Source organism: Anser cygnoides, chromosome 1 (genome assembly GCF_040182565.1).
Source record: "Anser cygnoides isolate HZ-2024a breed goose chromosome 1, Taihu_goose_T2T_genome, whole genome shotgun sequence".
Taxonomy (NCBI): domain Eukaryota; kingdom Metazoa; phylum Chordata; class Aves; order Anseriformes; family Anatidae; genus Anser; species Anser cygnoides.
This window is the reverse complement of record NC_089873.1, coordinates 147,966,077-147,980,303: the sequence shown is the minus strand read 5'-3', so window position 1 is coordinate 147,980,303 and position 14,227 is coordinate 147,966,077. Positions and strand designations below refer to the sequence as shown.

General features: G+C 41.3%; 1 protein-coding gene across 1 annotated transcript in view; it reads right to left on the bottom strand.

Annotated features, from left to right (window-relative positions):
- The window catches only part of GRTP1 (growth hormone regulated TBC protein 1), a 36,875-nt gene that overhangs the window by 18,378 nt on the left and 4,270 nt on the right, over positions 1-14,227 (bottom strand). Inside the window, exons 3-5 of the mRNA XM_048077965.2 lie at positions 10,952-11,110; positions 3,376-3,500; positions 226-322 (exon numbers count right to left, since the gene is read on the bottom strand). Of these exons, the coding sequence (XP_047933922.2) occupies positions 226-322; positions 3,376-3,500; positions 10,952-11,110 (381 nt within the window). The remainder of the gene's footprint in view (positions 1-225; positions 323-3,375; positions 3,501-10,951; positions 11,111-14,227) is intronic.

Sequence of the window (14,227 nt, the reverse complement as noted above, 5' to 3'; positions counted from 1 at the left end):
CCATACAAGTAAACCACTCCATCAAGACTAAATTGTAACTGCAGAAAAGACAAGTTTTGCCTGTGTGTAGTTGGCTTTGTCCTGTGCTTCCACGACCTTAAAAAGTCTTCAGTCCATGCAAACCCATTTTAACACCTGATCACTCTAAAAATGGACAAAAACGCAAAGATAAAGTAAAAGCCAAGCTCCAGCATACAGAACAAACTGTTCAAGTTTTTACCATACCAGGCAATATTCTTCCAATAAGAGCATCTAGCAACCAAAAGGACTCCTCTTCATTCTTTGTAATAAGAATCAGGTATCCAGCTATGAAATTCATGCCCTGAAAAAGAAAGAAGAATTTTAAGATGCGTACACTTACCTTAAGAGTTTCTAGTTCATTTGTTTTGACTAAAGGCTAAGTTACCGCAGTTTACAAAGGGGACGTATCAAGTAAAGTCCAGTAATAAAGGCCACTGTTTGAGTAAGCTGTTAAACCCGCAAGATGACAGCTAGTGAGAATTATTAACAAAGCTCAAGGAGAGAAAATTAAAAGAAACAGCTTAGTAGTCTATAATTTACTTTAAATTTTCCCTTTTTAAAAAATCACAAAGCAATGTCCTAGTGTAACTATTGACTGTTCTGACCAGAACCAAAGCATAGCTGATTTGGATGTGCAATGCAAACATAACACACCTGCAGGTGGGCCACGCAGCTGCAGAAGGAGAAAGCCTGATCCAAACGCTCCTTTGTAAAAAGTTGCAGCTTTTATGAGCTGTTGCTGCTTAGCTCATCAAACGACTGTATACAAATCATTTGTTTCCATTAGTACCTCCAGTACTGCCCATGGTAGGCAATGGCTCTGGCCACTGCAGCTCCTGCCTTTCAATGTAAAAAGGAAGGGGAACAACAGGAAGGAGCGAGGGGGAGCTACCAAAAAATTATGAAAACTAGTCAGCCCATATTTGGCCTATTCTGACTGCATAGAGAACACACAGGCTGTGAACTGGTATTCCGCATAAACATACTGCCTCAGCCTCAGGCACTTTTTTTTGTATCCACCATAATATCACTAAGTTATGGCAGTATTACTAATTTACATGCATGGTAGTTCACTTTCTTGGATTCCTCATCTTGAAAACAAACAAAAAAAACCATTTAAGTGTATCTTTTCTATTGTAAACCAGACGACAACTGCAATACCACAGCAAGCACACCAGCATGACAATTTACAAAAGATGTCTCTGAAAACGTTCCTAAGCTAACAGGAAATTATCTTTAAATATTTACAGGCTATGAAAGCTGGTGTTGGTTACATTGCCGCCTTCAGTTTCATCCCTTTATTTGGCCTTCTCCCTGTTCTCTCCCCTTCCACGCTTGACTTCTCCAGCACTGGCTATGGGCACAGGCAGCAGCGCTGTCTCTCGGTCTCCTGAGTGCTGCCAGCCACAGCTCTGAAAAGATGACGGCCACCAAGAAGGCCCTTCACAACCTCTGGAAGCCAGAAGTTCCTATCTCAGCTGAAATCTCATTTCTCACATTCAGCAGATTTGACTCGCCTGCCCCACCACACAAGGCCTTGCAACGCTCCCACAACACGGAAATATTAGGACATGGCATCTTCCCCAGGGCTTCATTTTCAAGCTTTGAGTCACTCAGCACTTGTTACTCAGACGGCTTGGACAGACCTTGTGTGGCCTTACACGGTGCTCGCCCTTCTAGCCAGGGAGGCAACGATTTGTTTCGAGGCTGACAGCTCAGTAACTTGTCGCCATAGATAGATGCAGAGACTGCTTGGCATTTAACATGGCATACACAGAAAAATACTCTTAAGCATAAATTCACAGGACTCTTGATTTTAGGCAATGCCATGGCCTTGTCACAGCATGACCATGCAAAGCCCAATACGCTCCCAAATAGAGGGCTAAACATCAGCAAATACTACAAATCCAGTAGGATTATGAAAATGCCTGCTGAAGAGTCTTCAGATGGCAAAAAGAACTTTGCAAAATACTAAAGTTCTCTCTTTTTTTTTTTTTACTTCGATTTTTCTACTGTTTACAGCGTCTTTCCTATTGTGCAGTAGGCATCACAATATCAATCTGGATGAAGTCTGCTGCTTCACTAGTAGAAAACATCCATTCCTGAAACATTCCCTGATTTACAACGTGCCTTGGAAAGCAGATGCTGCTGGCCTTTGGTTTATGTTCTAATTATTTAGCCAGAAAAAGTAACATTCATCCTGTGAGGACACCAGAGGTGAGGAGAAAGGAGAAAAACTAACTAAATCATTTTTTTAAAGTCACCTTTCATCTCTAATGTTCATAATGCCAAGTGCAAAGATTAGCACACTGATTCAACAATATACCAAAACTTTCCAATAACAATTGGACATCTATTTTGTTTAGAAGCCAGCATGGTTTAGAAGGGGTACATTTCTGTGGGTATAACTACCTTGATATAGGGGCCTGACCCTTGCAAAACAGACTATTCACAGTTCTATTCCTTCTATTATTCTTAAAACTTTAAACATCGTATCTTAATAAATTTATAATACTGAGAACAACAAAATGGAAAAATCAGGCATCTTTTACTCCTGTTTCAAATCTCTGCACTACAACTGGTTAGTATACACAAAAATAATGTTTTAGTGACTTTGGTCTAGCTTTAAGCCTCTCTAAGTCTCCTACTTTCCAGACTTCAGTAAATATAATTCATAATCTTCTAAACTTTGGAACAATTGTTATGTTCTGTACCAACTTCCTCAACTAGCATGAGACATAGCTTAGCACTTGCATCTTTAGTGAAGAAAGGGAAGACTTTATAAGTGGAATTCAAATAAATTTTCTTCCTACTTGCCTGTCTATACTTGGAGACAGCACCAAATAAATGCTACCATTTCCCTCTACCCAATTATCCAAAATCCTAGATGATAGATCACATGAGCACTGGTTTTCCTGTATTTTGAAAAACGTTCCAGTGAAAACAAAGACAACTGAGATCTCATGACGACTCCTACACACCAAGGACTGTTCCAGGAAAGACGGCAGGAGGGAGGAAGAGGGAAAGACAAGCTCTCTTTTTCCTCCTGTCCAAAGCAGCTAATCTTGATGCAACTACGTGTAATGAAACACTTGTTCTGCACTTAATGAATCAAACCAAATACAGCCTAAGTAGCTACAAAAAGACCCTGGGGAAACTCACAAGGATACCTGAACTTGCTTGAAGTGATTAATTTTTTTCTCTCCCAGGGCCATTTTAAAAACAGAAATTGCTTGTGGATCTGCTTCTGAAAGCGCACGTTCAAACGGACAAAACCAATTACCATTGGTGAAATGCAGCATTGTTTAGAAACAAACAAACGGGGAAAAAAAACACAAAACAATGACTACATACCTGACAATATCCTACTGCTTTATTGTGGTGCCCATATGCTACCAATACATTGTAGAGCGTGTGCTGCAGGCAGGGATCAGCCGTTCTGCGGAATTTTATGTTATCTGGAAATGTTCTATTCATGTCTAGACAAAAGGGAGAAAAATGATCAAAATTAGGAGCTGTTCCCTCCTTGGCTTTCAAAGCAGACTTTTACAGCCTTCCTGAAGCACAACTGAAACCTCATTAAACTGTAGTTTTGGTGGATGAATTTTAACAAGAACCAGCTTTACCTCTGTTTTGGCTAAAAGAGCATCTACACTTGAGGATAATCCATTCCTAGAAAGACTAATCCTATTAGGGTACAGAAAACAATTTAAAGCAGGACTAAAGCAATTCTCGTGCAGAATGGACTCAAGGTCTGGCTGCAAAAGCTTAAATGAAAGCAAACCACTCATTTAGACCAACAAAGAGAACTCATACCAAATTTATCTAGCAGAGCGGCCTGAAATGAGTTGCACCTCTAGGAAAACATTCTCATAACAAATCCAATGATCTTTCGGTTGACTTATCATTCAGGGAGCTTCAACCAAACAGTCCCAAACAACTAAAAAAAATAATCTTGGTCCTCCAACTGAGCACGTCTACCTGAAATCACTGTATTTTTTTTTCCCTGTGATGGGACCATTGGACAACCTGTTCCTTCCTTTGTGCAAGATCACCAAGAAGGAGATTGATTTGTCAACAGTGCACATGGCACAGGCTCAGCTCAATGCTAAACCAAGGAAGGACTGTGCAATTACTGACACTTCAAAACTTTCATTTCTTCTGGACCAAATGCGAATAACAGGACTCATCTCTCTTTACAAAGGCCTAAAAACTAGGCATGCAGGTTTGAGCTAGTCACCCAAAACTCCCTTTGGTTGTTGGAAAGAAAGAGGCAGAGTTAATTTTTAGCTTGCTTCACTCTGTAAAGAAGGAAGCCAAGGTTACTAGTCCACTTGCACGTCTGACTTTTAGAAGTCCAAGTCAGGGGAAAAAAAAATTGTTTTAAAAGTAACATTACTTTGAAGATTTTCAAACCTTGAGACATTAATAAAACAAGTTATTTTAGTTAGCTTTAACAAAAACAAAGAAAAAGTGAATTACAGTAAACAAAACAACAACAAAATCCGTAACAGTATTACTGTACAGATATTTATGTCCTAGAGTTATCAGATCCTATCAGCTTTTCCTGAATACTGCAAGAAGTCTACTACGGCTTTGACACAAACTTGAGTTGTAAGCAACCAAAGGAAGAAAGTCGCCCAAAATTATGATTAGTTTCATGGAAATCACAAGCATTAAAAAAATTTTACGTTAATCACTATTTCTTCCTTTTAAAGTCAATAAATCATTTACAGAAACAGGAGGGTTGGAAAATATTTCACCTCACCGCTCATGTGACTTGAAAGAAAAGCTCAAGGAAAAAGATAATTTTTAAAAGGACTTGAGTAACAGCCAGGCTAACTAAGGATACAGTTGCAGGAACAATGGGATAACTAAGTGCTGTCTTTCCTCTTGGTAGGAAGAGCAGCATTGTATTTGCATAATCGGAATAATTTCTTGTTTATTGAAGTATAGGCTGGGCTTCACAAAAAAAAAAAAAAAAAAAAAAAAAAAGAGGAATGCTGACATTTCAGCAGTGGCTCTTCCCCCCAAGCTGCGCAGAATAAGGGCAAGAGGGGAAGAGGAGAAGTCCCCTACACACGGAGCAGAAGCAGAACTGACCTTTAATTTCACAAACTGGGGAAGGCCTAAGGCTTAGAGCATCAGCTCCTACTTGCTTTCTCATTACAGAGCATGATTTTCCATTAAGGTTGGGAGAAACCTTTCAGTCCCACGAGCCCTCTTTTGTCAGATCATTACCGTGAGCATAGAGCAGCAAGAGCAGGCAGTCCTCCTTCCTCCCCTCTCCACTCTCCCCTTCTGCTCCCACCAGCACGTTTTCCCCCCTCCTGCAGCTCTGAGGCTCCTCCAAGCACACGCCAAGCAGCGCCAGCCCACTCGCCAAGCTCGCACGAGCCAATGTGTTTTGCTGTTTTATCGGACTTGTGCCAGAGATGCCTGAAAGCAAATGGCAGAGGCAGACGAAGACAGATGTACCTGACTTGAGCACTGACCCCACTTTACTACAGCTGTCACGACAGGGATGGCTGAACACCTCCTTCTCCCCATCCACACTTCAGAGCTGACCTGCTCTCCACTCACCTACCTCCTTCTGTTAGAACAGATGTTAGCGGCCAAAGGAACACAACCTCAAGCTACTCCAGTTTGGGGGAAAGATCACCAGAATGGACTGAGCAGCAAAATCAAAGTTAGTGCTTTTTACTGCTAAATAAATCCCAAAACCATGACAATCTTGTGTGCAGACCTGCTGACTAGATCCAAGCTATGCACAGGAGCATGGGGCCAGGAGGAAGGCCACAGAGAAAAGACTAGCTGTTTCTTTGCAGTACACTCAGATTAAATCCCAAAAGCTTTTTATTTCAGATGATCCTTCAGTACTGGGAGGTGGCGGTGTTATTCTGCTGTGAAACACAAAACCAACAGCTTTCCTCTCCTGTTGATTTATCTCTGTGCAGCAAGCATGAGAAGACCGTTGGCTTGCTTCTTTCCTTCCAGAGGACTGCGGCATTTTCACCTCTCATTCAGCAACACAAACATAGGCAGAAATCCACATTAGACTCAGTTGTGGAAAGAGATAATCTATTTTAAAACCCTAAATTAGAAATGTAGATGCTATTTCTGGAGCAAAGAGATTTAAATGTGCACTCCATTAATGTTTTTTGCATCAGTCTTGTGCTTTTCACGTTTAGGTTCCTTCAAAACCCAGGCATGCCTACAAGCCAGACTTCTTCAACTTGCTACCCTACCCTTTCTGTACTTATCTTCGTATCGATGGGCCTCCCACTCCCAGACACAATGCCCGATAAATTACACAAGCATTTATTTATTTATTTATTAGCATGCTATACTCCATGTGGGTAATAGCCACAAAATGGAGCACAGGAAGTTCTGCACCAACACTCGGAAGAACTTCTTCACGGTGAGGGTGACGGAGCACGGGAACAGGCTGCCCAGGGAGGTTGTGGAGTCTCCCTCTCTGGAGATATTCAAGGCCCGTCTGGACGCCTACCTGGGCAGCCTACTCTAAGAAACCTGCTTTGGCAGGGGGGTTGGACCCGATGATCTCTTGAGGTCCCTTCCAACCCCTACACTTCTGTGATTTTGATCACACTTCTTCACTACTGTTAGTCTGTAACTTGCTTCTGTTCTGAATAGATTCCAGGCAAGTAATTTTTTTATTTTATTTTTTTTTGCCAAGTACAAGCATTCAAAAACTCCAGTGAAAACCTAATCTCATTATTCTGGAGGTCATCAATTACGATTTCAAAAAATAAAATACATAAAGGGTATTTTAAATTTGTTATAATTGGATATTCAGGACTTATCTTCAAGCTTTACTTCGTAACAATGAGAACTAGTAATTGTTCTGGAGATTTGTTTTTTTGGTTTGTTTTAAAAAGTTATGTTGAAGTTTGCTATCAACTAAGACTAGAGAAATCAAGCCTGAATCACCCAGTTTCAAGTAATAGTTCAATAGCTTACAGCAATCAAGAAAGCAAACTGGGATAGGATTTTCTACAAAAGGAGATGATAATACCACTGCATGGGATTGAGAAGCATCCTGTATCTTGGTTATTGCATAAACCCCAGTCCCTTTCACATCCAAAAGGTGATACCAGAATTGGAGAGAACACAGAAGAGAATGACAACAATCACAGGAATGAAACGGCTACCATACGCAGAAAGGCAAGAAGGATTAAAGCTCTTTAGTCTGGAGGGATATGCTTATGAGTGAGGCAGCACAATGATCTGCAAAATCACGAGCAAGTTGAAGGAGATGAAAAAGGAGCAACACCATGTTTTTGGTGATTTTTTTCCCCCTATCCAGTGCTATTAACTACAAACATGACATGACTCAGGAAGTCCCCCAATCCACAGATAACTGGACACTAGGTAAAATACTCTGAGGAAGTATCACCATGCACTTTCCTTCTCCAGTTCTTCCTTTAACTGTTTCGGCAGACAGACAAGGAGACGAGGTAGCAGTTGGGCACCACCTGATTAACTTCTCTAACACAGAGCCCAAAGAGCTGACACCGCTCTTCCACATGGCTATATGCCATGAAAAGCTCATGAGAACGTTCCCAACCTCCACGAATAGGTCAACCCCCCTTCAGAGAAACTTATTCGTGCTCTGAGAGTAAAATGTTCACTGTCTGAAGTGTAGAGTCGATTTTATAGTTGGCTATTGTCTGAATTACAGTTCTGAACCTATTACGAATGATCCCACAACCGCTACCCGGCCCACACAGCTAGGCCCTCAGGCCAGCAGTCATGAGGTGCTGCACAGGCCGTGGGGACTCTCAGATATCAGACCCCAAGTTTGTCACCAATATAGCTCCCCCTCATGAAATGCTGTAGTGGGTTTACGTGGCAAGGTTTTGGTAGCAGGGGGCCACAGAGGTGGCTTCTGTGAGAAGGATCTAGAAGCTGCCCCATGTTAGGTAAGGGCCCCGCTGCTGACCAGAGCCGAGCCAGTAAGCGATGTTGTTTGCGCCTCTGTGAGAGCAGATTTAAAAAAGGGAAAAAAATAAAAAAGTGAAAACATGGATATTAGCTGCATGTGTACATGGGAAGACTTGCACACACTACATACTTACCTGAAAATGGCCTTTTTGAAGGGGGACTTACTGCAAAGAAGCTACATTAACTTAACGCCCAGGCCTTTTTGTAGCCTGCAGTTAGGCTTTGCATCAGGAGGACAGCCACATCTACTGGGACAACACCACTTGTCCAACTGAACTTTACTACAACAGTGCATGAACAACAAAGCTCAGTAGAAACATGTTCCCTTCTAAATATGTACGTAAACTAAACTATGAAAATTGCCATCAACTTTCAGAGACCTGCATTCCTTAGGTTTTTATTTTTATGTTTAAAGTAAGAAGTCTTCTCTCCCACGTTTCTCTTCAAAAATAAAACCCAAAAGTGTTCCAAAAGCAAGTGTCATAAAACAAAATCAGCAATAAAGCCCATCAATTAAGAAACAACAAGATGAAGAAGAAATCATTCAAAGGATAGTTTAGATTTATTGTTATTACTAATCAGATTTTTCTTTAAAATTAGACCATTTCTCTGTACAGTCCACCTGCATTTTTTAATTTAGTTACATCCCATTGAAGAGATATCCATATTGAAAATAAGTTCTAAATGGAAACGAAAATTTTTTGGAGCTTCTGGGCATGTAAAAGAAACAGGTAACTGGCTCTTAAATATTTTACAAGGGATTTTGAAGTCTTAAGTTGGCCTTGCCCTCCTGTCCCTCCCATTGAAAAAAAAAAGCACAGTTGCTATTCTCTTGTTTTTAAAGTGCAGCATTGTGTTGGGCTATTACTCTACAGCCGGGATGTATGATTAAATACAGCAAAATTGTCTGAAAATGCAGACCCAAGAAGTGCATGGCAGCAAGATTCCACATCCTAATTTAGTTTACTGTTAAAAACAACTGCTATGATGGGAAAACAACACAAGCAGAAATGAACTCAGACAACAATTTACACTAAAACAGTCCTCAGCTGAAGCTCCTGATAAAATTTGTACAGTCAAGAGGGGCATTAAGTTCATTAACATAAAATTTCCATTCATCTTAAATACTTTTCTCCTAACCGTCATATGTTTATATCATTGCTTCCTTTCTGAATGGAAATCTATCACTCTGAAAGTCTGAGGTCCTCTTCGTACTTTTTTCCCATCCAACCCATTTTTCTTGCATCCCTTTCCCTCACTTGCTCCTTGTTGATTTTCTCTTCTGCAGTTTACCTATCCATGCAGTCGCTCTTCCAAAAGTTTAGTTCCTCAGTAATTCAAAAGTAGATCTTTAGCTTCTGACATTATTTTTCCTCCCCCGCGGAAATATTTTAATTCATTGTATAACCAGTGTGAAAAGCTTCCTGCTGTCATGCTATGACCACTTGTGCTATGGTCTAGTTTCAGAAAAGAAATTGCTTGCATCTCCCACTTGCAGCAACTATACACTTTGCTCTGAATTTTGCACTGAATACACTTTGCTCCTTCTCCAGGCTCTTAGTAAGGATGGCTACAGAAACTCAACTTAGTTCCCTCTGTATAGATAAAGTTAGAGCTCTGCTGTGTCTATCCCTAGGCGGGATATGAACCTGGAGATTTGTGGTTAGTCTTCATTTGCAGGAACATGAGAGATTATGTTCCAAAATGCCTTACTAAGGCGTGTAGTCTCAAAAGCCCACGGTGCTGCTGTGGAGGGGGAACTTGGCATAAAACAAAAGGAGTTCTAACGATTATCCAACTTCAACTAAAATCAGTAAAATCCCAGCTTTAACTACCTGGCTTTTTTAAGATGGAAAAAGAAAACAGCAACCACACCTGCCATTCTTACGTAACAGCCTCAGCATTGTGCTTGTCCAAAGCACAGTCCTACCTCTCAACTCAGCAAGCGGGCAATCCAGGCAGTAACAGCTTCTCCGCAAAAACTTTGCTGCAGCAGGTTGAAAAATGTGGGGACGAATACCAGTTACATTGAACTTTTACTTACTTGTCCCGTCCCTCCCATCCCTGCCTCTTTCAGACACCCAGAGGGCCAGTGCAAGGTCGGGGTGGTCTAACACCTTGTCACCCATTTTTGGCCACTAGTCAATGTACAAAGAGTATAAGAAACTGGACTAGTAGGAGAGTGCTATTTACCATCCTACTCTTCCCTTCTTTCAAGGATTTACATTTAGTGATTTCATGCATCAGGGGGTACATCCATACTGCTGTAACAGTCCTGAGCAGATTTCTCCACCCCTCAGTTTGTCAAATTCCTTTTTGAACCAGTTCATGGTTTTGACCTCAGCAGCACCCTCCAGCAACAAGCACCACAATTCAGTGATGTGCTCTTCTAAATCCACAGCATGGCAAAGTTCATTCAGCGTCCTTAGCTCTTGTTAGACAAATTGCTTCAGTTAACAATTGTTCCCCATTCACCCTCTCTACACCCTTTATAATTCATTTAGGTCTATCAGCAATTTTTTCCTTAGCAATCTTTTTCCTCGAGCTGAGATGCAAGCGTAATTCATCTGCCTTACACAGACGCTGTTCCACAACTTCAACCATCTCTGCTGCTCTTCCAGGTCCTTTTGGGACAGAAATAAGGAGAAACAGATGCAAAGGCAGGTCTCACAGTACAAAGTTAGAACTCATCATTCACCTAGGAGATGACATAACAACGCCTTCTAGTTTGTTCTCTGTTCCTTTCCAAAAAAATTCTAATCTTCCTTATGTTTTTGACCACACGAAGAACCTGGAAAGATCTGTGCTGTTAAAGAGCTTATGGCTAATCTAATTTACATGCTAATTCAGCGCTTAAACCACTACTACAGAAACCCAAGTTTTCCATGACATAACTTGACCTCTAACAATTTAAGGATATAGGACAGTAGATAAACACAGTTTTAATTATCAGGACAATAACCTGTTTTGATTGCTTCGACCAGCTTGTCATTCTTCTCTCCTTCGAGCAGCCTGTGGTAGTATCCAGGGTTTTGCTCCATGTTGGTTTGGGCCCCACTCACGATCATCCAGATCAACGCACGGTGTTCATTGGGGATGCCTTTCCTGATATATCTCTTCACTGCAAAACAAGAAGTTTTTGTTTGTTAGATTGCTTTGAAAACATCTCCAGCTACATTTTTCTTTTGGAATGAGCAACAGAAAGCTGATAAGTCACAGGACAACTCTTGACTAGAGAGTATTAGGCTTTCTCCCCTATATCACCACTTAGGATAAGCATTTTCTTCTCAGCTACACAGTTTATTTTTGATTCTTGCGTAAATACTTGCCACTCAAACTCCCCAGGCTGATCTCCAGACCCATGCTTTTCTCAGTCCTCTATTGCCTCATTAGGATTTTGAATCCTTCCCACTTTCTGACTGGAGATACGAACACCAAAAAGCTTCTCCTTGATCTTTGTCCTTTATCATTCAGACAAGCACTAACTTTTTTCTTTCCCTAATGGCCTCTGACACGTTACCACTGTTTGCTTGATTATGCTCTAGCATAAATGGCTCTGTTAACCTAACCCTGGGATTTCAGCTTAGCACCTAACCACTGAAGCCATAGCAGGCACAGAAGTATGAAATACGTGGCTACTGTCTAAACTCATTTAGAAGGGATGGAAACGTGAGAGAGCAGCAGATGATTTGTCCCAGAATAACTGGGGAAATCTTTTCAGATCTAAAATAGCTGTTATCTCCTGCATCCTCGTCTTATTTTTTTTTTTTAAGCAGATGATTCAGTGTGAATAACTAGGATGCAAGATTGCAGGAAGAAGCATCAGGCTAATAACAGCCAAAGCAGCTTCCTCCTGGGAATGGAATGAAAGATGTTAATAAGGGAACCAATGCTGCTCATCGGTACATAATCCTACATCAGCATTACCCCTTCTGACCCCAAAAAGACAGCCGAACTTCTGCTTTTTTCCAGAGAGAAGAAACTGACAAAGGAATCAGGCATTTACTACTGAATGAATGACAATTAAAGCACCAGCTTCTCTTCTCCGAATTCAATGGGACTCGAATGAGAGTGGGGAATTCTTGGTAGTTGCACAAAATATCATTACCTAACCTGGTTTTATCCAGTTACATAGGTCTGTAACTCATGATAAATGGTGTCTGAATTAAAGGTCTTAAAAACAGCAGAGCAAAACGAGTTTACAGCAACTCAGCCAGCGACCTTCTACATGCCTCGTTTCCTCCTCTTTTTAGCTGCCTATCCTTTAGGAGCCAAAACTGCTTTCCCAATGTCAACGGAGAGATCTGTGCATCTCTAATGGGCATTCCACCCACCTAAAATCTGGCACTTTCTCTCAAAAAAAAAATGTTCCTACCCTTCACATTTGCAATAAGCACCTGGCCTTCAGGGTACAGTTCTTAATTTAGCGTTCCCATGAGGATTTATACTATGGGTAATGGCCTCTCTTGTTCCAGCTGTAAAGTAACTTTAACTGCAACCTTTTTCTAGACAGACTGGAAATAATTCACTCGTTTCTGTTTGATAATCCCCATTTCATCTTTTTTTTTTTTTTTTTTTTTTTTACAAGATTTTGAACTCTGATGCTCAATAAATCCTATAGATGGGCACAGCAAGCACAGGAATGCAGCTAAGGAAGCAGCCCCATTTCAGCCAGCGTGAAGACATGTTCAGATGAGCCCGCAAATGCTCCTAGAAGCACACACACTGGGTAAAATCACTGGATTATCATATTTTAACACACAAATTGGGATGATATTTTTTTTTTCCTGGAAAAACTATCAATTCTGAAAGCACAGCCAGCAACCACATCCAACAACAATACGCATTGAATTCACAGAAGTGGGGACAGGCCTTTGACATTGGCACAAGGGGAAAGCAGCCCTGCAGCGCCCAGTACACTCATTATTCCTCGGTGTCATCATTCACATGACAATGGACAGCCAGAGGCTCGTATTGCCCCGAGCGCTTCCACATTATCTTCAGGAAATAGAAAGCCCACAACGACATCCCACACAGCAGAATATCCTCCCACTGTCATATTTAAGAAGCTTTCACAGATGAAGCCGGATTGTGCACGTGTCTTCAATCACACGTCCGCACCCGACTGTAAACCACCGGCTTGATCTCAGAAGCAGCACTGCTGAAAACCACCGAGCCCTCAGCACCTGCACCCAGATGCTCTCCCATAGCATGCAACAGTCTAAGTTTTGGAGCGTGTGATAAAGAAATATCTTTACATCAAAATTTTGCCTCTGTTCATAGACGAAACACGAAACATCAGTTTTTAAGCAAATTGTTTAACACAGGATATGGTAATTCTTGAGGTTTTTACCTCAAGTTAAAGTTGTATTCACCTTTTCCCCTTCCCCTTAATGTTGTTTCACTCTACACCATGGACAGACCAAGTTATGCAGGAAAACACCATGTAAAAACAAAAATTATCCTGCCTAAAATATTAGAAGAGTGTGGTTTTGACAAACATCTGCACGTAACAATTACGATTAAATGCTGAGGAAAGTAACTCGGACCCTGGAAAAAACTCTACGGCAGAGCTGAAAGCAGCATACCAACAAAGAACTGAAGGTTTTGTTTTATGCGTACATCACAGAAGAAACAAAACAGACCTGTGCTGTAAACATTCAAGTTACTGTCAGACGTACAAACTGACTTTCCAAGATGCTCCTTCCTTCCTCCAACATCTGGGCAGGAACGGATGTGCTCCTGCGACAACCACTTTCACCTTTCACTGGATTTTACCAGCCTCAAAGACCAGAAAGTGCCTTCTGCTGCCCGACATTTTGACTAATCCACTTGCAGCCCAATTCTCTTACACAGCACACTTTTGGTCAGAGTTAAGCTCCTTTGGGTAATTATGTCAGTTTGTTGCCTGCCTGTGGTTGTCTGCCTGCCTGCCTACTGTCCCAATAAAGACAGCGGCCAAGCGGATGAAAGCAATAATTCTATCTTCTTTGTTACTGAGATCCTGTGAAAGAGAGGAGGTAAGCGACCAAACGCCAACTGGAACTTCTCATGTGCAGAGGAGACAGCATTGATAACAACGGCAGAAAGGGAAACACAACACCACAAAATAGCACAAAGGAAGAGACTGGAGAACGAGCAAAAGGAACTATCAGCCAAAACTCCCATGACCTGCCCTGCCGGAAGGCTCTGACCCAAAACAACAGGATACACTGCTTAATTACCCTTGTTAAAATGT